Source organism: Jaculus jaculus, chromosome 9, assembly GCF_020740685.1.
Source record: "Jaculus jaculus isolate mJacJac1 chromosome 9, mJacJac1.mat.Y.cur, whole genome shotgun sequence".
NCBI classification, from domain to species: Eukaryota; Metazoa; Chordata; class Mammalia; order Rodentia; family Dipodidae; genus Jaculus; species Jaculus jaculus.
The window spans coordinates 15,873,915-15,901,149 of record NC_059110.1 but is presented as its reverse complement, the minus strand read 5'-3'; the positions used below and the strand labels follow the sequence as shown (position 1 = coordinate 15,901,149).

General features: G+C 45.8%; 1 protein-coding gene across 1 annotated transcript; it reads left to right on the top strand.

The window, feature by feature from the left end:
* The first annotated feature begins 11,329 nt into the window (after positions 1–11,329).
* Iyd (iodotyrosine deiodinase) lies at positions 11,330–26,590 on the top strand. The gene is made up of 5 exons (XM_045159227.1): positions 11,330–11,580; positions 18,487–18,684; positions 20,077–20,236; positions 22,561–22,717; positions 26,014–26,590. The coding sequence occupies exons 1-5, from the start codon at positions 11,412–11,414 to the stop codon at positions 26,194–26,196; spliced, it is 867 nt and encodes a 288-aa protein (XP_045015162.1). The 5' UTR covers positions 11,330–11,411; the 3' UTR covers positions 26,197–26,590.
* Positions 26,591–27,235: the final 645 nt, after the last annotated feature.

Genomic DNA, 27,235 nt, shown 5'->3' with positions numbered 1-27,235 from the left:
AAGAACCACCGTAACTGTGAGGACACCATTCTGTGACTGTATGTTCCGCATCATGATGGACTGTAACCTCAAACTGTAAGCTGAAATAAACCCTCTCTTACTTACATTGCTTCTTGGCATGTATAGTAAGACAAAAACATAACCAAGGTTAGTTTAAAAAATTAATCAAATTAACTTTAAAGCCAGACATGGTGGCGCACGCCTTTAACCCCAGCACTCGGGAGGCAGAGGTAGGAGGATCACCTTGAGTTTGAGGCCACCCTGAAACTTCATAGTGAATTCCAGGTCAGCCTGGGCTAGAGTGAGACCCTACCTTGAAAAAACAACAACAAAATAATAATAATAACTTTAAAAATTGATCATCACTTATCCTATAAATTTTTTTACTTCATTGTAGTATATTGCTTTCCATTTTCTGCTACTATAAACAGCACTGAAATGACCATTTTGTGCAAAAACCTTTTTGTTTTAGATTCTTTCTATAAAATTTATTCCTGGCAGCAAAAATATTTGGTTTAAAATTACTCTTTACAAGTATTTAATGACTCTTGAAAATGTTCTCATAAAAGCTATATTGATTTACATACTTTATGCTTAATATGAGAAACACTATTTTAGCTTACTTTTGCCAAACTGGAATATTATCATTTTAATGCGGTTCACTGTGAACTGACTTGTGAACTTAAACTTGGTGTTCTGTGGTTCATCTAGATTTCCTTACTCTAGACACTGAACATGCTTCATGTATTTTAGGCTACTTTATTTCTCTAATATTCTATTGCTGTCCTTACATCTATTTTGCTATTATGTTACTTGGTTTTTCGTCATTTGTTTATATTTGTTGGAACTTAATAAAATATATATCTACTTCAGCCTGGGGAGATGGTTTGGTGGTTTGGGTTGCTTGCTTGTGGGGTCTACCAGACTGGGTTTCATTCCCTGGTGCCCACATGGAATCAAATGATACACAGGGTGGTGCATGTGCCTGGAGTTTGTTTGCAGTGGCAAGAGGCCTAGCATGCCAGTATGTGTGAACTCATGCTCTCTCTCTCACTCTCTAACATACAGATGAATCAATGAGAATGTTTAAAACTATGTATTAATTTTGAGTAGCATACAAAATAATGGGTTTCATGATGATTTCTTTTTTACTTAAGAATTAAGAAGAGGGTTAGAGAGATGGCTTAGTGATTATGGTGTTTGCCTGAGAAGCCTAAGAACTCATGTGCAAATCTCCAGGTCCCACATAGCCAGATGCATAGTGATGCAAGTGCACAATGTCAAACATGTACACAAGGGGGCGCACACATCTGGAGTTTGTTAGCAGCAGGCTGAAAGTCCTGGCACACCCATTCTCTCTGTCTCTGTCTCTCAAAATAAAAATTAAAAAGAATTAGGGGGGGCTGGAGAGATGGTTTAGTGGCTAAGGCACTTGCCTGAAAAGCCTAAGGACCCAGGTTTGATTCTCCAGGTCCCACGTAAGTGAGATGCACATGGTGGTACATGGATTCATTTGCAGTTGCTGGAGGCCCTAGCGCACCATTCTCTCTCTCACTCACTCTTTGTCTCTAATAATAAATAAATAAATATAATTTTGAGAAAAGAATTAGGGAGAAAGAGACTTCTTTTTATTTATTTGAATGAAGCAGAGAGAGAGAGAGAGAGAGAGAATGGGCACACCAGGGCTTCCAGCTGCTGCAAACGAACTCCAGATGCAGGCACCACCTTGTGCATTTGGCTTACATGGGTCCTAGGGAATTGAACCTAGGTCCTTTGGCTTTGCAGGCAAGCATCTTAACTGCTAAGTCATCTCTCCAGCCTGTTTTAAAAATTATTTATTTAGTTATTTATTTGAGAGCAGGAGAGAGAAAAAGAGAGAGAGAGAGAGAGAGAATGGGCATGCCAGGGCTTCTAGCCACTGCAAATGAACTCCACATGCATGCACCACCATGTGTATCTGGCTTATATGGGTCTGGGGAGTTAAACCTGGGTCCTTAGGCTTCATAGGCAAACACCTTAACTGCTAAACCATGTCTCTCTATATAGACTAAATTACTATATACATATTCTCCCTCTCTCTCTCTCTCTCTCTCTCTCTCTCTCTCTCTCTCTCTCTCTCTCTCTCTCTCTCTCTATATATATATATATATATATATATATATATATATATAAATTTATTTATTTATGAGAGACAGAAAGAGTATGGGCACACAAGGGCCTCTTGTTGCTGCAGAGGAACTCTAGATGAATGCACCCTTTGTGCATCTGGCTTGATGTGGACACTGGGAAATATAATCTGGGCCAAACCAGGTTAGCGGACTTTTCAAGCAAGCGCCTTTAACTACTGAGCAATCTCCCAGCCCTGGTTTGGAGTTTTAAATTTTCTGAATTCTTTATATGTTTAGAAATCAATCCCATGTCAGATGAACTATCTGGCAACAATTTTCTCCCATTCTGCCTGAGAAACTGCTAATAAATGAAGCATATATTTTTTTCTCTGTTGTATTTACCATAATAGCTCTGATTTGTCTTTAAATTTCAGTAAAGAGATGTTTTGTATTTCCAAACAGTCTCTCCTGACATCTCCAGTTATGTAAACACATAGCAAGTATGTCTTGGTTGGGAGGCTCTGTTGCTAGCTTTGCTTGCAGTGTGAACACGGGCTCTGGCCTGACCTCTCTGGGCTCCTGCAGAACCTGCTCTCAGGGATGCCGTGACCCTTTCTGCTGGGGTCCACCCCCCACAGGGAAGCCTTCTCGTTCAGGGTGTTGTTTGGATGGTTCTGGCCCAGATACCTTCTGAGGGGTTCTCCCTGGCTCATAAGAGACTCAGTCTCCCAGGCAGGTGCAGGCTGCTCTGTGAACATCTCCTGTGACAACAATGTCACATGTTAGTAGAGATGTACATTACCAGACACTTACTGACAAAACTTCTTGACCAAACTTGATTTGGGTTTCTTGACTAGGTCTGTACCTTGGGCTCTGTCCTTGGCCAGCTTATTCTGGCTTTGGCAAGAATCCCACCAAATAGGTTTAGCAAAACTCCCATCTTGAAACCTACGCAAATTCCTCGCACTTCAATCTTGATGCATTATCCCCTTTGGCCTGCCTTCCTCATGAAGCCTCTTGCATAGGCTAAGTAAGACCCCCGGTCTTCACGTTTCCATCCACTGGCCCCCACTTTCCTCCTTGGCTTATTAATCTCCACATGTCTGTTGCATTTGGAGACGTGTCAGTGAAGAGGTGGCCAGTCCCTTCCCCTGCAGCCAAGCTTCTGTTGGAGCCGTCCCTCGAATAGGGTCTTCTTTGCCATCTTTACAAAATGTCAGAGTGACGTTTTCTTTACCGCTAAGTAAACTATTGAGAGGATTCAGAGTGATGGACAGTTTGCAATCCTGTCTGGTTGTTTTGTAAAGTTGAATATTTGCTTTACCTTTAACCCAGAAAATCCCTTCCTAACACACTCCCCCCAAGGGGCACAGGGACCACTGCAGCCATATTATGGGATAGGAGAATGTACATTGTGAGATTCAGAAAGGGGTTTCTTTCTTTTTTTTTTTTTTCAAGGTAGGGTCGTGCTCTAGCTCAGGCTGACCTGGAATTCACTATGAATTCTCAGGGTGGCCTTGAACTCATGGCAATCCTCCTACCTCTGCTTCCCAAGTGCTGGGATTAAAGGTGTGCGCCACCATACCCGACTCTAGGAAGGTGTTTCTTGTATGGTACGTGCCCAGCAGAAACATGGTGGCCTGTTATGGAAACATACCCAAGCCTATTGCCTGTTTCTTGAGCTCTTATTTCTATTATCAAATAAGGACAATAAGTTAAGTATTTCTACCCAAGAGCTTTCCACACTTTGGCTTTTTGAGGTAGGGTCTCACTCTTGCCCAAGCTGACCTGGAATTTTCCAGGTAGTCTCAGGGTGGCTTCACACTCAGAGAGATCCTCCTACCTCTGCCTCCTGAGTGTGCCCAGCACTTTCCTTCCTTTCAGCTATCTCCCCGATCCCTCTTCTGAGTTCAGACATAGACTCGGTAGTTAGACAGGTCAAACGAAAATACTGATTTTTTAAAAATAATAAAGTTTAATTATTTTAATATAACTTATTTATTAGACAGAGAGGGAAAGAATGGGCACACCAAGGCCTCTTTTCTTCTGTAGACAAACTGCCATTTTGTGCACCTGGCTCTACATGGGCACTGGGAAATTGAACCTGGGTCACAGGCTTTGCAAGCAAGCACCTTCAACTGTGCCCTCTCCCTGGTCTACAAAATACTGACTTTTCTTAATGGTGAAATTCAACTTGAGACTGTATCTAGACCTGTGACAGAGCCGGGCTTCTACGTCTTCCTCAGTGCAGGGAAAGTCCCCTTCTCCTCGCTCTAGTCACCCGTCACCCTATTCTGGTGGGCTTACCGTTTGAAGGACCAAGCAACATGTGCACATGATGACAGATTCCGGGACGGTGAGGGCCACACAGGAACCCTCTGGGACAAGAAGTGAGTAGGGAAGGTTGGGGAGAACATGGGGAAGCCAGGTGGAGAGAACACAAGGAGAGCAGAAAGTGCTACTCGGCCTCTTCCTCACGGATAGACGTGAGGATTAAACTGTGAAGTGGACTGGAGAGATGGCTTGGCGGTTAAGGCACTTGCCTACAAAGCCAAAGGACCTTGGTTGGGTTTGATTCCCCAGAACCCACATAAGCCAGATGCACAAGGAGGCACATGCATCTGGAGTTCGTTTACAGGGCTGAAGGCCCTGGCTTGCCCATTCTCTCTCTCTCTTTCTCCCTGCCTATTTCTGTATCTCTCTCTCTCAAATAAATAAATAAAAATAAAAATATTAAAAAAGAAACTGTGAAGTGAGGCACCCAGTGCTGAAATGTTGAGGACAGCATGAGCTAACTTTTTTTAAAAAAATATTTATTTATTTGACAGAGAGAGAGAGAGAGAGAGAGAGAGAGAGAGAATGGGTGTGCCAGGGCCTCCAGCCATTGCAAATGAACTGCAGACACATGCGCCCCCGTGTGCATCTGGCTAACGTGGACCTGGGGAATTGAACCTGGGTCCTCTGGCTTTGCAGACTAATGCCTTAACTGCTAAGCAATCCCTCCAGCACTAACTTTTTTTTGATTGTTTGTTTGTTTTTGTTGTTTTTTCAAGGTAGGGTCTCACTCTAGCCCAGGCTGATCTGGAATTCACTCTGTATTCTCAGGGTGGCCTCAAACTCACAGAGATCCTTCTACCTCTGCCTCCTGAGCACTACGATTAAAGGCGTGCACCACCACGCCCAGCAAGCTAACATTTTATAATTTTTATTATGACTGGTTAAGCAAAGCCAGCCACTGCCTCCTTTGCAAATCTCCATCTTAATCCTGTCCCAGACAATTTAAAGCTCACATATAGAGTATCTGGTTTTCCATTATCTCCAGGTTCTTAAAGTGCATTTCATCTTATACTCATGTGAAACTCTTACCATCGTTAGCATTAACTAGCTAATAAAAACCTAAAATATAAGAGAAATTAACGTAAGTAACAGTGGAACCTCTGGCCTCTTTGGAACCAGGAATATAACTAGAAATTGAAAGGAATGTCATTCGTAGGTTTATATGTTTGACCACTTGGTCCTCAGCTGGTGACTTTGTTTGGGAAGATTGTGGAGCTTTAGGAAGTGGGCCTTACTGGAGGAAATGGGTCACTGGAGGCAGGCCTTGAGGTTTCATAGATCAGCTCCACCTCCCATTCATTCTCTGCTTCCTGACTCTGGTGCAATGTGAGAGTTGACTTCCTGCTCCTGCCATTGTGCCTCCCCCACCAGGAAACCGCCCCTGACAACCGAGAGCTAAAATGAACTCTTTCCTTCTTAAGGGGCATTTTCAACCAATGTTCTGAGCAACAGCCACCTTGGGGAAAAGTTGTGCCACAGAATTTATTCTTAGAGGAGAAATAAGATTGAGAAATAGTCACTGGTTCTGGTATTCATTTGTGCGTGTACGTATGTATGTAGAATTTGTGTGTGGCTTGGGATGTGTGATGTGTGGTATATGCACAATGTGTGCAGGCATGCAGACCCCATGCGTGTGTGGGTGGAAGCTAGAGGACAATATTGGAGGTTCTCTTTTTTTAAATTTTTTTTAAAATTTTTATTTATTTATTTAGTTGAGAGCGACAGACACAGAGAGAAAGACAGATAGAGGGAGAGAGAGAGAATGGGCGCGCCAGGGCTTCCAGCCTCTGCAAATGAACTCCAGACGCGTGCGCCCCCTTGTGCATCTGGCTAACGTGGGACCTGGGGAACCGGGCCTTGAACCGGGGTCCTTAGGCTTCACAGGCAAGCGCTTAACCGCTAAGCCATCTCTCCAGCCCTGGGTGTTCTTCTCATATGGCCCATTCATGTATTTCCTTGAGACATGATCTCTCCCTCAACCCAGAGCTTCTGTTGGCCTAGGATCCCCATTGATTCTTCTGTCTCTGCTCCCTGCAGATGTATGTGGCAATGCAGAGAGAGGAAGAGAGAGAGAGAGAGAGAGAGAGAGAGAGAGAGAGAGAGAGAGAATTGGTATGCCAGGGCCTCTAGCCACGACAATCAAACTCCAGATGTGTGCACCCTTTTGTGCACGTGTGACCTTGCACATGCGTCACTTTGTGCATCTGGTTTATGTGAGATTTGGGAAATTGGACATGGATCCTTAGGCTTTGCAGGCAAGTGCCTTAACCACTAAGCCATCTCTCTAGCCCATAAGTGTTATTTAAAAAATTTTTATTAAAAGATATTTTTATTTATTAGAAAGGGAGAGTGAAAGAAAGAGAGACATTGAGAATGGGTATGCCAGGACCTCTAGCTACTACAGATGAACTCCAGATGCATGCACCACCATGTGCACCTGGTTGACATGGGACCTGGAGAATAGAACCTGGGTCCTTAGGATTCACAGGCATGCACCTTAACCACTGAGCAATTTCTCTAGCCCTAAAAACTTTTATTTTATTTATTTATTTGACACACACACACAGACAGAGAATGGGCATGCCAGGGCCTCTAGCCACTGCAACTGAACTCCAGAGGCATGTGCCACTTTGTGCATCTGCCTTTACATGGGTCCTGGGCAAGAGCCTTAACTACTAAGCCATCTCTCCAGCCCTATGCATAGCTTTTTTTTTTTAATATTTTTTGTTCATTTTTTATTTATTTATTTGAGAGCGACAGACACAGAGAGAAAGACAGATAGAGGGAGAGAGAGAGAATGGGCACGCCAGGGCTTCCAGCCTCTGCAAATGAACTCCAGATACGTGCGCCCCCTTGTGCATCTGGCTAATGTGGGTCCTGGGGAACTGAGCCTTGAACTGGGGTCCTTAGGCTTCACAGGCAAGCGCTTAACCGCTAAGCCATCTCTCCAGCCCCCTATGCATAGCTTTTTATGTGGGTTTTGGGGAGTTGAACTTGTCAATCTGTGGCCCAAGAGACCCTCGTGCTTAAGTAGCAAGTGCTCTTAACTTCTGAATCATCTCCTTAGTCCTGATGTTAAATATATATATATATATATGTATACATACATACATACATACATATATATATATATATATATATAATATATATATATATATATATATATATTTGCAAGGAGAGAGAGAGAAAGAGACAGACAGATAGAGAATGGGGCATGCCAGGGCCTCCAGCTACTGCAAACAAACTCCAGATGCACATACCACTTTGTGTATCTGGCTCTACGTGGGTACTGGTGAGTGGAACTTGGATTCTTAGACTTTGCAAGCAAAACCTTAACCACTGAGCAATCTCTCCAGCATCTTGCTATTTGCACAAAATGATTTTGAATCTCTATGGGAAAGAAGCACAGTGATAAATGTCACATTATTTCTCTGTAGCATACCATTTTTTATTTAAAGATATCTGTCACTAGAGCTGAGGAGATGGCTCAGTGGATAAAGAGTTTGGATCAGCCAGGTGTGGTGGCACACGCCTTTAATCCCAGCACTTGGGAAGCAGAGGTAGGAGGATCGCCATGAGTTCAAGGCCACCCTGAGACTCCACAGTAACTTCCAGGTCAGCCTGCGCTAGAGTGAGACCCTACCTCGAAAAACAAGCAAACAAACAGAAAAAGAGTTTGGATCCCTAGAACCTATGTAAATTTGGGTGTGGTGGAATGTGTCTTTAATCCCAGCACTGGGGAGGAAGAGACAGGAGTATAGCTTGCTGGCTAGCTAGTCTAGCTGAATCAGTGAGCTCTAAGTGCAGCGAGAGACTCTCAAAAAGTAAAGTGTCAAACAACTGAGGAAGACCCCCTGACGTTGATCTCTGACCTCCACAAATGGATGTTCACATGCACATCTGCACTCACACACATACAAACACATGCTGCACACACAGGGATACAGACACATGCACACAAACATATATTAAAAATTCTCCCAAAATGAACTGGAACCATAGACCCCTTTCTCCTTGAAGGTAAGACTAGAAGATTTAACCCTCAACATGAGTATGGAGAGAACGTCTGGCTAGAAGGCCCTGGAGAGGGTGGGATGAAGTCTAAACTTAAACATTGGCTGCAGCCTGTAACTCCCAGGCATAGGTTGTTACCCACATTGAGCTGTTGATCAGAGAGATCTGTGAGATCCCCAAAACAAGATAGGCTTCCCTGCCTGAGGTAGAAGATAAGACCAGGGCTGGAGAGATGGCTTAGTGGTTAAACACTTGCTTGTGAAGCCTAAGGACCCCAGTTCTAGGCTTGATTCCCCAGGACCTACGTTAGCCAGCTGCGCAAGGGGGCGCACGTGTCTGGAGTTCGTTTGCAGTGGCTGGAGGCCCTGATGTGCCCATTCTCTCTCTCTCTGCCAATCTCTCTGCCTCTTTCTCTCTCTGTCACTCTCAAATAAATAAACAAAAAAATATTTTTAAAAAGGTAAGACCATATTGCTGAAGACACCATATACTGTTGACAAAGAACATTGAGAGACTCAGTTGAAATCCAGAAGACAGCTAATACCCAAACAGATAGCCAGTCTCATGCTGGAAAGCGCTACATGAGCTACTGGGGGAAAGTGGCCAACAACGGTGTGAACGAGCAGGAGTCTAAGCTACTCAGAAGCAAACACCCGGGCAAGAAGCACACCCCAGTGCAATGGTGGCACACATTCTTGGTGGGTAACCAGTGGCTAACATCTGGGTAACCGACTGGCTACAAGATCTGCTTAGTGGAAAGGAACCCATAGCTGGAATTGGGAACCAGGTCAGAATCCTACGGAGTTCGAGATTATGGTCTCCAACAAGCTCCCGCTAGTCTTTGGCTGAAAGTGGGGCTACATCCATCAAACTCTCCCTAAATTAACAATGCTTATCCCACTTAACCTCTAACTTCATTCTCTGTTGGAGATTCTGTCTTTATTGTTTGGAAGGTAGCGAGCCTCGAGGATCTAAACTACCCCTCACACTTCAGCCAAGGTCCAGGTGAAACCACAGAGGAATTGGAGAGATGAGCAAGAGTGCTATTCCCATGGTGAGCCTGACAATTGGTGCCAGGGTGAAGGAGACGGATGCTGAGGACACTCAACACCTACCAAAGCAGAGATCCAGAGGCTACTGAGATCTGATCACTGAAGTCGACTTAAAACACACCCACCACAGCTGAGGAAATTTTGTGAAAGAGGGGGCCAAAAGATTGTGAACAGCCACAGGTTGGGATGGCATACCCAAAGGCATTGCCTGCCCCCCACAAAGACTGAAAGCTGCTGTCACAACACGTAACCCACAATCCCACGGGGAACACCTGCAACCCCACTGAGGAGGGCCCCCTGTGGAATAGGGGGCAGGAAGGAGGGAAAAGATGGTACCAACACATGATATATCCATACAAAGTATGTACTTAATAAAAAAAATCTGTAACTAATATCACCATAGAATTTCTGTCCTCTTGTCTGGAAAGCTTGTCATCTTTCTTGTGCCTGAGCTTTCATATGAAGGCATTGATTTCACATGATAAGATAGTAGAGGAATTGGGGAATTATCATCATTTTTCTTGTGGACCCAGCCCATGGCCTGAGCAACATGGTTTGGATATTGGGTGAGTCAGGAGAAGCACTTGGAGAGTCCTCCAACCTCAACCTCAGAAGTAATGTTTCCTTAGGAACAAAGACAGTTGTGCTTGATGGTCATGCTGTTCCAGGGCCCAGCTTTCTGAGACGGATGATTTCTGCCTCGTTTCTTTGCTAAGAGCTGTTTTAAGTGGAGACTCTGTCCCTGGGAGAGCTACTCTCCCAGGACACCACTTAGATGCTCACTGGGTTAAATAAGTAAATAAATAATACACTCGGCCTGTGGAATCTCACTCACTTTCTCTGGGGGTAAGGGAGGGAACCGTGGTTCAGAGGTTCAGATGAGAATGTGTGATTTGACTCCAGAGGGAGGAATGCCACCTCTGGTTCTTGTTCTGTAATCCCCGGGAGATTGAGTGAAGGAAAGGTAGGGGCGGGCTAATCAAAATATAAGAGATTATAAGTAAGTCACAAGGCAACCTACTTTTTTTGGACAATGGAACACTCAGGAGACTGCATAGAGAATTCCAGTACAGCCTGGGCTAGAGCAAGACCCTACCTCAAAAACCAAAAACAAAAGAGTTCAACTTCAGGCCTCATCGACGTGCCATTGAAAACATGCACATGATCAGGATCCCTTGCCCCTGGGAATTTTCTCTCAGCAGCTCAGCCTTGGTACATATAAATTCCTACAAATGGAGACTTAATCTGTTCTTTTTAGAAGACATTCTTGGGCTGGAGAGATGGCTTAGCAGTTCAGGCACTTGCCTGTGAAGCCTAAGGACCCAGGTTTGATTCTCCAGATCCCATGTAAGCCGGATGCACAATGGTGGCACATGCACCTGGAGTCGGTTTGCAATGGCTAGAGACCCTGGCGTGCCCATTCTCTCTCTCCCTTTCTCTGTTTCTAATAAATGAATAAATAAAAATAAAATCTTGAAAAGACATTCTCCAGGTGATCCCTAGCCTCAGGCAAGTTAAAGACACTCTCAGAAAAGTTATGTAGGAACAAGCTCACATGCCTGGTACTGCTGCTGGCGAGTCTAGTCTAGTGCACGGCGGAACTTAGGGGTCCCCTGGGGTCACTGGCTAAGAATACACTGACCAAATGCATGATTTAACAGTGAACGCATTCATGCATGACTAAACACACACACACACACACACACACACACACACACACACACACACACACGCCCTCCCTGGCTGTGATCTTTGCTCCTTTGCAAAGTTGTTGTGGAGTCTGAGAGCTCTGCACTGAGTCACTTCCCTCTCCTGTCTTCCTCTCCCAGCATTCCCAGCTCCCGTCCCTGTTTGTTTAAATCTCAGGGTGGGAAGTGTGCACCCCGTGCTGAGATCAGATATGGTTCTCCTGACTCCAGTTTTGGTAGCAGTTGTCTGCATTTTGCTTGTGTGGGTCTTTAAAAATGCCCAGAGAAGCCTGGAGAGAAAGGAGGAGGGGCCTGCGGCTCGCCCCTGGTTGGATGGAGACCTGCAAGGGGACCCAGAGCTCCTCCGGCGAGGGGAAGCAGGTAAAGACCCGGCTTTGGTACCCTGGGAGCTTGCCTGAGTGTCAGATGACCACAGGACTTTCGGAGAGGAAGTGACACAGGCCAGATTCACCACCAACCCCTACTGTGCAAGCGTGTCATAGCGAGTGACAGTGAGTGCCGAAGGCCCTCTCTCAGGGGGACCCACTGGTCCCTTGCTGACACCAGCCCTGCTTCATTTCTACTAGGTCCCAAGCTGCCCAGGGCCAGGTTTCCAGGCTGATCCTGTGGCTCTCATTCTGGCTGATGGTTTTGCTGAAGGGCTGGCAGTGAGCATGGGGAATGTGGAAGGGTTTTTTAAATTTAAATTTAAATTTAAATTTTATAACATGAGAGAAGTGTGGGGGAGAGAGAATGAGTGCACCAGAGCCTTTTACCACTGCAGAGGAGCTTCAGACACATGTGCCACCTTGTGTATTCCGGCTTTATGTGGGCACTGGGGAATCGAACCCAGGCTGGCAGGCTTTGCAAGCAAGCACGTGTAACTGCTGAACCATCTCCGCAGCTCTGTGGTTAGGTTTTGATTAAGAACTTTGCAACTGAGAAAGTGGCATCTCACCAGGGATTTGCTACTTTTTACCATGTCAGACTCCTGAGGTTAGAGACAAGAGTAGCCTCTGTGTCCTCAATAAGCTGAAGGTCCAGTTCGTGGGAGAAGAGAGTCCAAGGGATCAGATCAACGAAATTGGTAGGACTGGCTCTTAGGTGTTTAAGGCAGGCATGTGTGTGCAGAAAGAGGACGGGCTGCTGGGAAAAGGCAAAGTTGGGCTGACGAGTGATTAGGACGTGAGCTGCGATGCGGGGTCATGTCAGGCAGGAGAAGCAAAGAGCTTATGTCTAATATCCAACTAACGCCTGGGGAGGATTCAAAGAAGAGGGCGGGGCTTATGGACGAACGGGTGGAGGACAGATTGGGCAGGTTATGGCTGTATTGGAAAGAAGAAGCGATACAGGGGGCAGGGCGGGGAGAGGTGGGTTCTGGAAGAGCCTTCAATGCTGTGTCTGAGAAGCTTTGCCTGAGCTAAATTCAATTTGGGAGAGGTTGCATGATTTCCTGAGATCTCACTTGTCAAACAATGCTGCCTGTAAAAGTGTCTCTCTCTCTCTCTTTCTCTCTCTGTGTGTGTGTGTGTGTGTGTGTGTGTGTGTGTGTGTGTGTGTGTGTGTGCTGAGTTGCGCTGATCTCAGGACTATGAGATGCTAGGAGGAGGTGTTTCTAGCCAGCCCTCAATGCTGGGTGCCAGCAATAATGCTGGGTGCCTCACAGGAGAGAGGCCAGGTGGCCTCATACTATAGCTGTCTCTTCCTGTCGTCTGTGGAAGGACATCCCACCCAGAATGCCAACTATACAGATGTTTCTCAACTTACGACGATGTTAAACCCACATATTTTGAGGCAATCGCAATAGATTGGCCTTTATTTTTGTTTTAATGCAAGAGAGCCAGAGTGTGAGAGAGAATTGGCATGCCAGGGCCTCTGGCCACTGCAACCGAACTCCAAATGCGTGCGCCTCCTTGTGTGCATCTGCAACCTTGTGCATATGTCACTCTGTGTGTCTGGCTTTTGTGGGAACTGGAGAGTCGAACATGAGTCCTTAGGCTTCACAGGCAAGTGCCTTAACCACTAAGCCATCTCTCCATCGAAGCACAGTGTGGTTTTAAAGCTCCCTGCCCTGCAGCTCCTCACTGCTATCCCTGCAAGAGCACACTGGCCTGGTCTCTGTTCTGCTAAGTCTAGGCTGCCTCGTTTCCCAGACAGAATGGGAGACCTGCTGTCCCAGGGGAAACCTTAGGACAGAAGACCCCCACAGTGCATGGTTGGGCAGAGCCACTCAGGACCACCAGGTGTGATTCTCCCCAACCCACATAAGCACAAGGTGACGCGTGTGCGCAAGGTGGTGCACACATCTGCAGTTTGATTGCAGTGGCCAGAGGCTCTGGCATGCCAATTCTTTCTCTCTTTCTCTCATTAGATAAATAAATAAATAAACTCTTAAAAATATTCCACTTTTATCTATTTGAGACAGGGAAGGAGAGAGAGAGAGAGAGGGAGGGAGAGGGAGAGAGAGAGAGAAAGAGAGAATGGGCACACCAGGACCTCGAGCCACTGCAAACGAACTCCAGATGCATGCACCATCATGTGTATCTGTCTTATGTGGGGCCTGGAGAATCAAACCTGGGTCCTTAGATTTCACAGGCATGCGCCGTAACCACTAAGCTATCTCTCCAGCTCCATAAATAAACTTTGTATTTTTTGACAACTTCCATACACAGGGACAATGTACCATGGTCATATCCCCTCCCACAACCCCTTCATTTCCCCCCTCCCAAATCACCTGCCCACCGAATCCTTTCTTCTTTCCGACTAGTCTCTCCTATTTTGTTGTCATCATTTCCCCCGCTTCCATTGCGCAGATCTTGGGTAGGTAGCATCAGCTACTATGAGGTCACAAGTGCCATGACCACTTTGTGTCCAGGAGACAGTATTGCAAAGCTCTCTTCCCCTTCCTTTGGCTCTTCCGTTCCTTCTGTCTCCTCTTCTGCAGTGTTCACTGGGCTTTAGAAGGAGTGGTGGAGAGGTCTTAGTTAGTGCCGAGTGTGTCACTTCTTCTGTGCACTTTGATGAATGTCGGGTCACCCACGTGGTCACTTGTGAAAGAGGAGCTTCTCTAACCAAAAGTGAGAGCACTATTAAGAGATGGGCATAGGGCTGGAGAGATGGCTTAGCGGTTAAGCGCTTGCCTGTGAAGCCTAAGGACCCCGGTTCGAGGCTCGGTTCCCCAGGTCCCATGTTAGCCAGATGCACAAGGGGGCGCACGCATCTGGAGTTCGTTTGCAGAGGCTGGAAGCCCTGGCGCGCCCATTCTCTCTCTCTTCCTCTATCTATCTTTCTCTGTGTGTCTGTCGCTCTCAAATAAATAAATAATTAATTAAAAAAAATAAGAGATGGGCATAAACGTAAGTATGTAGAGGACAGCGTGGTGGGCCTAGTCCATTCATTTATTGGGGTGTAAACACTTGATTTCTTTTGCTACTTTCTGTCCCATGATCTGCATGCAGGTCCTCTTCCAGTCTCTTGATCTCAGCAGAGACATCAAGACCATGATGCTCAGTAAACACTCAAACAAGCAAAGAAAAACCCATTGAAGCCGGGCGTGGTGGCACACGCCTTTAATCCCAGCACTCGGGAGGCAGAGGTAGGTGGATCACTGTTGAGTTCAAGGCCACCCTGAGATTACAGAGTGAATTCCAGGTCAGCCTGGGCCAGAGTGAGACCCTACTTCAAAAAACAAAACAAAACAAAAAAGCTCATTGAACAAATTGCATCTTTTCATAGTCTAGGAAGCTATGGGAGCTTTGCTACATGTAATTATACATGCATTTTGTGTTTTGCAAATATACAATTATGACACTAAATTTTTGCTTCCAAGTTACTGTTTTGTAGGCTTGCCTTCTGGATATTTCCCCAATCACCCTCCCGCCCTCACAGCCCGCTCTTCAGAAGCAACTATAATTCTGAACTTTATGGGACTCATTTCTTTGCTTTTTATCACGAACCTAAATAAATTAGACATTCTCACTCTGCTCCATCTCCAATGTTTTCTGTCTTCTGCTCTTTGCTCCAGTCTAGATATTTTTTTTCTTTTCTCCCAGTCCATTAGCTATTTTATTAGATAGTTTAGTCTGCCCATAAATACATTCCTTAGGTTCTAAATTTATTATTTTTCAAAAGTTCTATTTTTTCATATTTTTCTGTTATCTTTTAAATAAACATTCAAATATTTTTATGTATTTGCAAGGGAGAGAGAAAGAGAGTGCACATGGACATGCCAGGGTCTTCTGCAAACAAACTCTAGACACATGGACCACTTTGTGCGGCCAGCTTTATGTGGGTGCCGTGGAATCTAACCCCAGGCCATGTTCAAGCAAGTACTTTGAACCACTGAGCAATCTCTCTAGCCCTATCATATTTTATTTTTTTTAAAAAAATTTAATTTTTTTACCATTTCTAATTTATTTATTTGTTAGATACAGAGGGACAGAGAGAGAGAGGGAGAGAAAATGAGCACACCAGAGCCTCTAGCCACTGCAAACAAACTCCAGACACATGTGCCATGATGGGCATCTGAAGACCTGGAGAATTGAACCTGGGTCCTTAGGCTTCACAGGCAAGTGCCTTAACCACTAAGCCATCTCTCCAGCCCTTAAAAAATGATTTTATTTACTTACTTGCAAGAAGAGAGACAGACAGAGAGAGAGAGAGAGAGAGAGAGAGAGAGAGAGAGAGAGGAGAAAGAGAGAGAGAGAATGGGCATGTCAGGGCCCCTGCCAACTGCATACGAACTGCAGATGCGTACACCACTCCATACATCTGTCTTTATTTGGGTGCCTGGAAATCAAACCTGGGTCATTGGACTTTGCAGTGGAGCACCTTACCTGCCCAACCTCCTGCCATATTTCCGGTGCTGTCTTTCACGCTTCCATGAGGTCTTCTGCTTCGTTAGCCCTTGCTCCCCCTGCCCGCACGTGGTGTCATAGTTGTTTCAGTTTCTGAGCCCGCTAATTTCAATAATTGGAACTCCGGGACATCTGACTTTATTGTTAAAAATGGATCCTGTGAATTCCTGCTGTATTTACTCGGTTTCACTGTGTGCTGGACTGCATGTGATAATAGATTGCTGGCAATTTGAAGTTCTTGGTATATGGCATTTGCTTCTGGGAGGCAAGTAGGATGCTCTGAGGAAGGAACACCAAGTTTGAGGTGGGACCCAGCCAAAATGGCATAAGTCCTTGAAGACTGACTTATGTACAGTTCATACTTTTGCCAAGGATGGTAGCCTTGGTGGGCGGGGGGCAGTTTAGTACCATCTCTATGATAAAGCCTTTGATTTTGGTTGGGCTTGGCCCCTGAAGATAATAAGATGGAGTTTGAATGTGTAAGGCTTAGCCAATGCAGCTCAGGAGAAGTAAGTTCTGCCCCATTCACCTGTGCAAGTTCACATTGTCCTTTGGTTCTGGCTTTGGGATTTCTTAGTATGTTGCCATTACTTTTTTTTTTTAAATTTTTTATTTATTTATTTGAGAGCGACAGACACAGAGAGAAAGACAGATAGAGGGAGAGAGAGAGAGAATGGGCACGCCAGGGCTTCCAGCCTCTGCAAACGAACTCCAGACGCGTGCGCCCCCTTGTGCATCTGGCTAACGTGGGACCTGGGGAACTGAGTCTCGAACCATGGTCCTTAGGCTTCACAGGTAAGCGCTTAACTGCTAAGCCATCTCTCCAGCCAGCCATTACTTTTTAAATCACCCTGTTTAGTGACCTGAGTGATGTATAGCCAGTGGGAGACTGTTTCAAATAAACTACTCCGCCACTAACAGAAATTAGGATCTATCTTTTTGTTTAGTGTGTGTGTGTGTGTGTGTGTGTGTGTGTGTGTGTGTGTGAGTGTGTGCTTGCTTGTCCTGTATGTAGGTGTATATACCTTGTGCACACATGTGCAGAGGCCAGAAAAGGACATCTGGTGTCTTTTGTTGCTCTTCTGCCTCGTTTCTGTGAGTGAGAGTGGCTTCTTTGTTAGACTGGCTGACCAAGGAGTCCCAGTAATCATCTTGTCTCTGCCAACCCCCTCTCCAACACTGGGGTACAGGTTATGTGCGACCATGCCCTGCTTTTTACATGCCTGTCGGGTATCAAACTCAGGTTCTCACACTTGTTCAGCAAGCTCTTTTACTAGCAGACCCATTTCTCTACTAGCCTCTTAATATATATATATTGCTTCTTTTTATTTTATTTTTTATTTTTTTACTATACACACACACACACACACACACACATATGTATCATATGTATATACATATACGTTATATAGGCTATTATAGGTTATATGTTTTTATTCCCTCACCCCAGCTCTCATCCTCTGAGATCACTTCTCAGTGGGGTTATGCTATTCACTGTGGGGTCATGAAGGCCTCAGTCAGTCCCAGTGGGATAGGGAATGGGGTGGGGACCATGTCTCAGGGCATTTCTACCCACTCTTTGGCTTTTACAATCTTTCCATCCCCTGCAATATTCCCTAAGCCATGGCAGGGCCTGTGGGCAGTCTGATTTGGTGTTGAGTTCTCTGCAGCCTCTGGATTTCTGCTTTGATAGGGTTTAGTTGACCACCATATCTGTCACCCTGGAGCTGGTTGTCAGGCTAGCAGTAAGAGCAGTGTTCACGTCATCACTGCCTCTATAATTTCTCCGGGGCCCTGGCAGACGTGGAAGAGGTGGCATGTCTTCTGGTGGGCAGTCAGCTAAATCTTCTTGTCTTATCAGTGGATCTCAATTCTCCTCTCTGTTTTCTCTGCCATTATCCAAACGAGGGTGTGAGCAGCTTGAGTTAAAGGGGGCGCACAAAGTTATTTGAGAGATTTTTTTTGGTGTGTAAACTCACTTTTCTTTTCCAGAGAGCAGCGGGAGCTTCTCTTTAGAGTCTATGAGTTTCTACACCATGGGATTCTGACTTGGTTTCCAGTACCAGATATGACTTCTCTCCCACTGAGCAGGCCTCTGTCCAATCAGAGAACAGTTGTTACTGGAAGAGGGGTGTGCCACTGTTGCACAAGTGTGTACAACTTGATCGGCTGGTTGATTTCATAGCCTGCAGGTCCCATGCTTTGCAAAGGCAAAACTTTCTTTTGTTTTGATACGTAACAGGTCTAGAGTTTGGAGCATAGTCAAGATTCATAGATGTATTTTTTTTTTCTTTCTTTTCCCGTTTCTTTCTGTTGTTGTCGTTGTTAATTATTTTGACCTGTCCTCACCTGGCAGACCTTTCTGGAACTTTCTTTCTTTCTCCCCAGTGACCAGAGAGATGGTGGAATCTGCTGTCCCTCTTGTTCTTAGGTGCAGATCCTGATGAATGGCCGGAGGCAGAGGAAAGTGTGGCGCACGTCCCTTTCTCCCACACCCGGTATCCAGAGCAGGAAATGGTGAAGAGATCTCAGGAATTCTATGAACTCCTCAACAAGAGACGCTCAGTCAGGTTCATAAGCAGCGAGCAAGTCCCAGGGGAAGTCATTGATAACGTCATCAAAACCGCGGGTTCGTGACTCAATGCCGGGTCTTTGAGAGTGTCAGCTTCCTTACTGCCGTGGCAATACTGGAACAATACTGAAGCGAAAATATGTAAATAAGCCGGGCGTGGGGGCGCACGCCTCTAATCCCAGCACTCGGGAGGCAGAGGTAGGAGGATCGCCATGAGTTCAAGGCTACCCTGAGACTACATAGTGAATTCCAGGTCAGCCTGAGCTAGAGTGAGACCCTACCTCGAAAAACAAAACAAAACAAAAAAAGTAAATAATGCTTTTCTCTTCTTCTCCCCTCCTCCTCCTCCTTCTCCTTCTCCTTCTCCTTCCTTTTTTTTTTTTATTATTATTTATTTACTTATTTGAGAGCGACAGACACAGAGAGAAAGACAGATAGAGGGAGAGAGAAAGAATGGGTGAGCCAGGGCTTCCAGCCTCTGCAAATGAACTCCAGATGCGTGCGCCCCCTTGTGCATCTGGCTAATGTGGGACCTGGGGAACCGAGCCTCGAACCGGGGTCCTTAGGCTTCACAGGCAAGCGCTTAACCGCTAAGCCATCTCTCCAGCCCCCCTTGTTTTTTTTCTTTTGCGACAAGGCCTCACTATTTAGCCCAGCCTAGCCTTGAACTCATGGTTCTCTTACCTTAGCTTAACAAGAGCTGGGAAAGTAGGTGTGCATCACTATGCCCTGCTATTCATTTACTTGAGACAGAAAGAGAGAAATAGGCAGGGAAAGAGAGAGAGAGAGAAAGAATGGGCACACCAGCTGCAAACAAACTCCAGACACATGTGCCCCCTTTTGTATCTGGTTTATGTGGGTCCTGGCGAATTGAACCTGGGTCTTTTGGCTTTGCAGGCAATCTCCTTAACCACTAAGCCATCCCTCCATCTTAATTTTATTATTATTATTATTGTTTGTTATTTTTAATTTTTTGTTCATTTTTTATTTATTTATTTGAGAGTGACAGAGAGAGAGAGAGAAAAAGAGACAGACAGACAGACAGACAGACAGAGAGAGAGATTGAGAATGGATGCACCAGGGCTTCCAGCCACTGCAAACCAACTCCAGATGTGTGCGCCCCCTTGTGCATCTGGCTAACGTGGGTCCTGGGGAATCGAGCCTCGAACCAGGGTCCTTAGGCTTCACAGGCAAGTGCTTAACCACTAAGCCATCTCTCCAGCCCTGTTTGTTTGATTTTTTGAGGTAGGGTCTCACTCTGGTCCAGGCTGACCTGGAATTCAGTATGTATTCTCAGAGTGGCCTCGAACTCAAGGCGATCCTCCTACCTCTGCCTCCCGTGTGCTGAGATTAAAGACGTGTGTGCCACCACACCCGGCTCCTATTTTGTTTATTCCTAATGAGCAGCTTTGCAGTTCTTAATGTCAATTTAAATTTAAATGACGATAGGAACAGCTCCAAGTGGTGCACACACAGAACCCTGGACCTTTGTGGTGGTGAAGGACCCAGACATGAAGCACAAGATCCGGGAGATCATCGAGGAGGAGGAGGAGGTAAACTACATGAGGAGAATGGGACACCAGTGGGTCACAGACCTGAAGAAACTGAGGTACAAAGTTGGGGGGATGAAGGATGTTTGGTTTGCCCTTTTATTTTAGAGAGAGCGAGGGAGAAAAAGATGGTTTGCCTTTTCATTTTAGAGAGAGAGAGGGAAAGATGGTTTGCCTTTTTTGGGCATGTGTACAAGTGTGTAGATTGCATACACGTGTGTATGTGTTCATATATGTATGCATGTGTGTGCAGGTGAAGGCCAGAGGTTGAAGGTCTTCCTCAGTCACTCTCTATCTTATCCTTTGAGATAGAGTCTCTTGTTCGGCCCAGAGTTCACCAATTCAGTTAGATTAGCTGGCCCGTGAGTCCTCATTGGTCCCTGTCTTTGCTTCCCCATTGTTGGGACCATAGCACATGCCACCATGCCCAGCCATTTTACGTGGGTGCTGGAGATCTGGATCCAGATCCTCATGTTTGCCCAGCAAGCACCTTACACCCTGAGCCATCTCCGCAGACCCAGGCTTGATGCTACCAAGCAGGCCTTAAAGTTTGGTACAAGTGCAATGTGAGTTAGGAATTTTTTAAAACTATTTTTAGTTTTATTTATTTATTTATTTGAGAGAGAGAAGGCAGAGAGGGATAGAATGGGCATGCCAGGGTACCTCTAGCCACTGCAAATGAACTCCAGATGCATGTGCCACCTTGTGCATCATGCTTATGTGGGTCCTGGGGAGTCAAACGTAGGTCCTTTGGCTTTGCAGGCAATGCCTTAACTGCTAAGCCATCTCTCCAGCCGGAGTTAAGGATTATTAGTAACTATAGGTTCTCTCTCTCTTCAAGAAGGAAATAGGGGGGCTGGAGAGATGGCTTAATGGTTGAGTGCTTGCCTGTGAAGCCTAAGGACCATGGTTTGAGGCTCGATTCCCCAGGACCCACATAAGCCAGATGAATGGGGAGAGGGTACGCATGTGTCTGGAGTTCATTTGTGGTGGCTGGAGGCTCTGGCGTACCCATTCTCTCTCTACCTATATGCCTCTTTCTCTCTCTGTCGCTCTCAAATGAATAAATAAAAGTTTAAAAAAGGAAGGAAGTGGGCTGGAGAGATGGCTTAGCGATTAAGCGCTTGCCTGTGAAGCCTAAGGACCCCGGTTCGAGGCTCGGTTCCCCAGGTCCCACGTTAGCCAGATGCACAAGGGGGTGCACGCGTCTGGAGTTCGTTTGCAGAGACTGGAAGCCCTGGCGCGCCCATTCTCTCTCTCTCTCCCTCTATCTGTCTTTCTCTCTGTGTCTGTCGCTCTCAAATAAATAAATAAATAATTCAAAATAGGCCTTTTAAAAAATAAAATTTCAAATTGCTTTTATTCAATTCCAAGTTATATTTGGGGAGGGAGTAACTAAACAATCGGATTTAAGTCATCAGCAAGGTTTTGAGAGACTAGAGAATACTGTGACGGCACCCAACCCCTGGGAGAGTAGGAATGTAATGTTGCTCATCTTTCAGGGCAGAAAATGTAAAGCCAAAAGGAATATACAGTTCTAATTGAGGTTAAGTAAGAAAATAAAATTATTGAGGTTAACTTTCATCATCTCATTCTTGTATGAAAATAGAGATCTTCTTTTTCTTTTTTCATCGAGAACTTTAATATATGAACATATAGTAATCTGGTCATGGTCTTGTCCTATTCCCCTTTTTTTGTCCCCTCTCCCCCACTTCCTTCTCCTGAGGACTTTCAAAGTGGTCCTTCCTCTGTTGTCTGGTTCTCTTTGTCCTCCTCTGTCCTCCATATCAAAATGTTGAAGGGCAGAGCTGGAGAGGCAGCTTAGCGGTTAAGCACTTGCCTGTGAAGCCTAAGGACCCCGGTTCGAGGCTCGGTTCCCCAGGTCCCACGTTAGCCAGATGCACAAGGGGGCGCACGCATCTGGAGTTCGTTTGCACTGGCTGGAGGCCCTGGCGTGTCCATTCTCTCTCTCTGCGTCTTTCTCTCTGTCTGTCGCTCTCAAATAAATAAAAATAAACAAAAAATAATGTTTTAAATGTTGAAGGGCTCAGAACTGCCCTGGTCTTGTGGGGTATTAGTAACCGCTGTGGGGTCATGAATATACCACTTGGTTCATGTCAGGAGGAACGTGCCTCAAATAGGCTTTTTATTATGTTTTTAAGAAATCCATGTCGCACAGCATACTAATGTATGTTTCTTGGCATTCAGTGACCTTAGATAGATGAGTAAAGCAAATAAATAAATCAGTTAATAAACAAGTTCTCCTCTTTTTCAGTTTAAATGTAAAAGACAAGTAACTGTATCTTTAGCTGTATCCTAATTTGGGACAAAAAAAAAAAAATTAACAGGAAGTCTCCTTCTGGATTTCTACCCGCTGTCCCAGAACGAATTGGATTAAGGACTACCTGGACGCTGCCCCTGTTCTCATTCTCGTTTTTAAGCAAGTGCACGGGTTCGCAGCCGACGGCAGGAAGAAGGTCCACTACTACAATGAGATCAGCGTGTCCATTGCGTGCGGCCTCCTGCTGGCTGCGCTGCAGGTACGTTACCCAGCCACCGGCCCAAAGCTGGTCTCATCAAACACTTTCAGGTCACGGGCTGGAGAGATGGCTTAGCGGTTAAGCGCTTGCCTGTGAAGCCTAAGGACCCCGGTTCGAGGCTCGGTTCCCCAGGTCCCACGTTAGCCAGATGCACAAGGGGGCGCTCGCGTCTGGAGTTCGTTTGCAGAGGCTGGAAGCCCTGGCGCGCCCATTCTCTCTCTCTCCCTCTATCTGTCTTTCTCTCTGTGTCTGTCGCTCTCAAATAAAAAATTAAAAAAAAAAGAAACACTTTCAGGTCAGTTTTCCCATTGAGGGTCATCTGGAGACTTTCCTCAGTAAGGTAATGTGTAAGGGTGAAAAACTGACTCTGGACGTTGGTGGACGGGACTGGTGGCCGCGACTGTTCAGTGAGCTGGAACTCCTCCTGGGAATTCACTTATGCACCACGTCAGGGTCAGAAGACCCGGGGATGTGGGGGGGGGGCGTGTTTGCCTTCTTCTGTGGTTACATGTAGCTTCGAGGTTAGACAGTCATGCAAGAACTTCAGAGCCTGGAAGTCACACAGCTTCCCTGTCCAGGTCTGTATGGTGGTGCTCTCTGAACTGATGGAATGAAGCAAAAACTCTGTGGACACCCGAGAGAGCCCCTTTCCCCAGAGGCGGGTCACATTGCAGTGCACTAGAAAGGTGACCACAGGCTTACCAAGCTTCCCGTCTGCGGAGGAGCCTGACGCGGTGCTACTGTGACATGGGGCAGGAGTCGGCCTCCCAAACCGTCTAACGTTCCTGGCAGGCATGGGGAGTCCATAGCTCATGAACTGCGTAAGGTTCGGGAGTGACCAAGACCACAGAAACCATTCTGAGGCAAAGACGGAAGCTTTTATGTGGGAAAAACTCTCAAGAGCGGAGCACAGCCAACTTGAAATTCCAGATAGGTGAGGAAAGGAGAAGTTTAAAAAAAAAAAAAAGTTGTTTTTTTTTTTAGGGGAGATTTAAGATAGCCAGGGGATGGCATCAGAACAGCCACCACAAGATAAGGGGGCAGGAAATCATGACCTGGGGGAGGGGCCATTGTTAGGCAAGGAAGGGATAATGGCTGGGCGGTTTCTTGAGGAATGTGGATGACCTACTTCCTTATATATCCCTTGCCACATGGTGACTCCATTTTGGGAGCCTATGCCAGCCTAACAAACTGCATATCCTGATGGGGACTGGGGTCCAGGGTGGGGATGGAGAGATGAGAAACACACAAGGCCAGTTAAACAAACACGATTATAAGCGTGAATGGCCTTATTTGAAAGTGATGATCGCTGTAAAACAACAACAACAACAACAACAAAAAAACAGACTGCTTTACTATCTCAAAGAAGAGCTTGGATTATTCAAAACACCTTACAACACATAGCCATTGCTGCCCCCAAGAAACCTGCTTTTAAGATTACTTGGAAAATTGTCCTGAAGGAACTGGAGGCTGCTCTCCATCCCGAATCTGCAGACAGGGGCTGACCACAGACTGACGGACACTGGGACTGATTCAGAGCAGCGTGCGTCTAGGTTGAACCCCTTCCCATATTGCTCTTGGCTTCTGAAGAGGACACCCCACTTTACTTTACTATCGAGTTTGCTCTAACTTAGCACGCATACATTGCCAATGTAGCTCATCACTGTGAGGGGAGAGAGAAAAATTGTCCTGGAGCCTCATCCCTGGCACAGTGACTGGGTGGAAAGGGCCTGTCCTGGGGAAGCATGGGGCCCTCCAGACTCTTATACTGGTTCAGGTGAAGTGTGACTGCAAAAGAGCAGCTGAGAAAGGACCTAAAGGTGACCAACTGTTTGTATCTAGATGTCTGCTCCGTGCAGGCTTAGGGAGAGAATAGTGGGGCATTGCCTCTACCCTCCATGTGTTCCCTGGCCCCTCTGCTCCCTGCTGCCCTCTGCTATTGACCAAGAGCATCTCACCAGGGTGATTTCACATCTGTAGCTATAGGAACCCCTCTGCCTGTTGTTCAGAATAAAAATAAGTAAACCTTTATTTCTACATCAAATACCAAAAGTCAGTAATCAGCCTACAATTTAACAATTGTGAACATGCCATTTTAAAGTACCTATAACAGGGCTGGAGAGATGGCCCAGGGATTAAGGTGCTGGCTTGTAAAGCCTAATGACTTGGGTTCACATTCCTCAGGACCTGCATGAAGCCAGATGCGCAAAGTGGCGCATGTATCTGGAGTTAATTTGCAGTGGCGGATGCCCTAGCGTGCCATTCTCTCTCTCTCTCTGCTTGCAAATAAATAAATAAAATGTTTAATATATATAAAACAATTTTTAATTTATTTTTATTTATTTAAGAGTGACAGAGAGAGAGAGAGAATGGGCATGCCAGGGCTTCCAGCCTCTGCAAACGAACTCCAGACACATGCGCCCCCTTGTACATCTGGCTAACGTGGGACCTGGGGAACCGAGCCTCGAACCGGGGTCCTTAGGCTTCACAGGCAAGCGTTTAACCGCTAAGCCATCTCTCCAGTCCCTCACTGTCTTTCTGTCACACCCTTTAAAGTGCTGGGATTACAGGAGTGCACCACCACACTTGCATTAATATCTGTACATTTTATTGGTGACAAACAACACAGATATTGTTAACACTACTGTGATTTGTGACCTATATTTATAACAGAAAGATCTGCCATTAATGCATTTTTTTCCTAAGTCCAAAACTTGCTTGATTTAAACCTTGACTCTTTGAGGGTTAGAAGATTCCAGGTTAAAAAAAAAAATAAACAAAATTCCCTACCTCTGATAAGACTAAAACACTCAACTCAAGAGAGGATGAAAGATAAAAAACTAATAGATGCTGGGCGTGATGGTGCACGCCTCTAATCCTAGCACTCGGGAGGCAGAGGTAGGAGAATCACTGTGAGTTCAAGGCCACCCTGAGACTACATAGTGAATTCCAGGTCAGCCTGAGCTAGAGTGAAACCCTGCCTCAAAAAACAAAAACAAAAACAAAAACAAAATAGAAATTACCTTTATGTTGATAAGAAGGTGTCATGTATATATATATAAATTTATTTGAGAGACGGAAAGAGAGACAAAGAGTATGGGCCTCCTGCCATTGCAAATGAGGCCTAGCCACAGATGCCACTTTGTGCATCTGGCTTTTTGTGAGTACTGGGGAATCGAACTCAGGCCATCAGACTTTGCAAGCAAGTACCTTTTTAACCACTGAGCCATCTCTCTAATGCCCAGAGCTGTGGTTTTGCTTCAGACTATAAAATGCACTTTTCTCTCTCATTTCAGAACGCAGGGCTGGTGACAGTCACGACCACTCCCCTCAACTGTGGCCCTCGTCTAAGGGTTCTCCTGGGCCGTCCCCCACATGAAAAACTGCTGATACTGCTCCCCGTGGGGTACCCTAGCAAAGAGGCCACGGTGCCCGACCTCAGACGGAAAGCTCTGGAGCAGATCATGGTGACCATCTAGTGAGGGGGTGCTGCGACACCTGTTCCCCTCCGCTTGGGTCTGCTGCTTGCTGTTCCCCTCAGGGTCCGGTCTCCTCTGCACTCCAGGGCACAAGGAAGGACAGGCACCATGCCAAGACACCTTTCTCTCCACATTCCCCGGCAACCTGAGTCCGAGAAATCTTGTTTATTTTTCTGTATGTGGACGTGCGTGTGTTTGCGTGGTGTGTATGACTGTGCGTGTGCCCTTGCAGCGAGTGCCCCATACTCTTCCTTGCCTGTGTTGGCAGGGGTCAGGTGTCCTGTTCCACCTTGTTTGAGCTAAAGCCTCTTACTAGCCGGGCATGGTGGCGCACGCCTTTAGTCCCAGCACTCGGGAGGCAGAGGTAGGAGGATCGCTGTGAGTTTGAGGCCAGCCTAAGACTACATAGTGAATTCCAGGTCAGCCTGGACTAGAGTGAGACCCTACCTCCAAAAAAAAAAAAAAAAAAAAAAAAGTCTCTTACTAATCCTGGAACTTTTTTCTTGAGCTCTGGCGATTTTCTGTTCTCCATGCAAATTGGGTTAGAGGAGTACGTGGCCATACTTAGCTCTTTTAACATAGCTTCTGGGGATTGAACTCGGCAGTTTCAGGCACCCTTGCCCCCCCATGCTTGCGCAGGGAGCCATCTCTCCAACCCAAGAAATCCTGTCTGTGAACTGTGTGATAAGGGGAATATACTGGACAAGAGGTCAATAGGCACGCCCTCTTCAACTTCGGACCTGCTTTGGAAATACTTTATTACTTTTCTAAGAATATACTTCAGTCTTTATAGATTTGTATTTTCGACAATTACAGGTGATTTTTCCTTTTAAAAAATTTCATATAGAGAAGAATTATGATAAAATTTAATGCAGTCCCAAGAACTCAGCTGTGTGATGATTTAAAAAAAATTTAAATGTCGAGGGCTGTAGAAAGGGGCTTAGTGGTTAAGGCACTTGCCTGCAAAGCCAAAGGAGCCAGGTTTGATTCTCCAGGACCCACATTAGCCAGTTGCACAAAGTGGTGCATGTGTCTGGAG

What these genes read in the sequence shown, in the direction of transcription:
- Iyd (XM_045159227.1), top strand. Translation starts at nt 11,412, where the DNA reads ATGGTTCTCCTGACTCCAGTTTTGGTAGCAGTTGTCTGCATTTTGCTT. An exon ending in TAACGTCATCAAAACCGCGG is followed by an intron (nt 18,685 to 20,076) that starts GTTCGTGACTCA and finishes AAATGACGATAG; the next exon opens with GAACAGCTCCAAGTGGTGCA. An exon ending in TCCTGCTGGCTGCGCTGCAG is followed by an intron (nt 22,718 to 26,013) that starts GTACGTTACCCA and finishes CTCTCATTTCAG; the next exon opens with AACGCAGGGCTGGTGACAGT.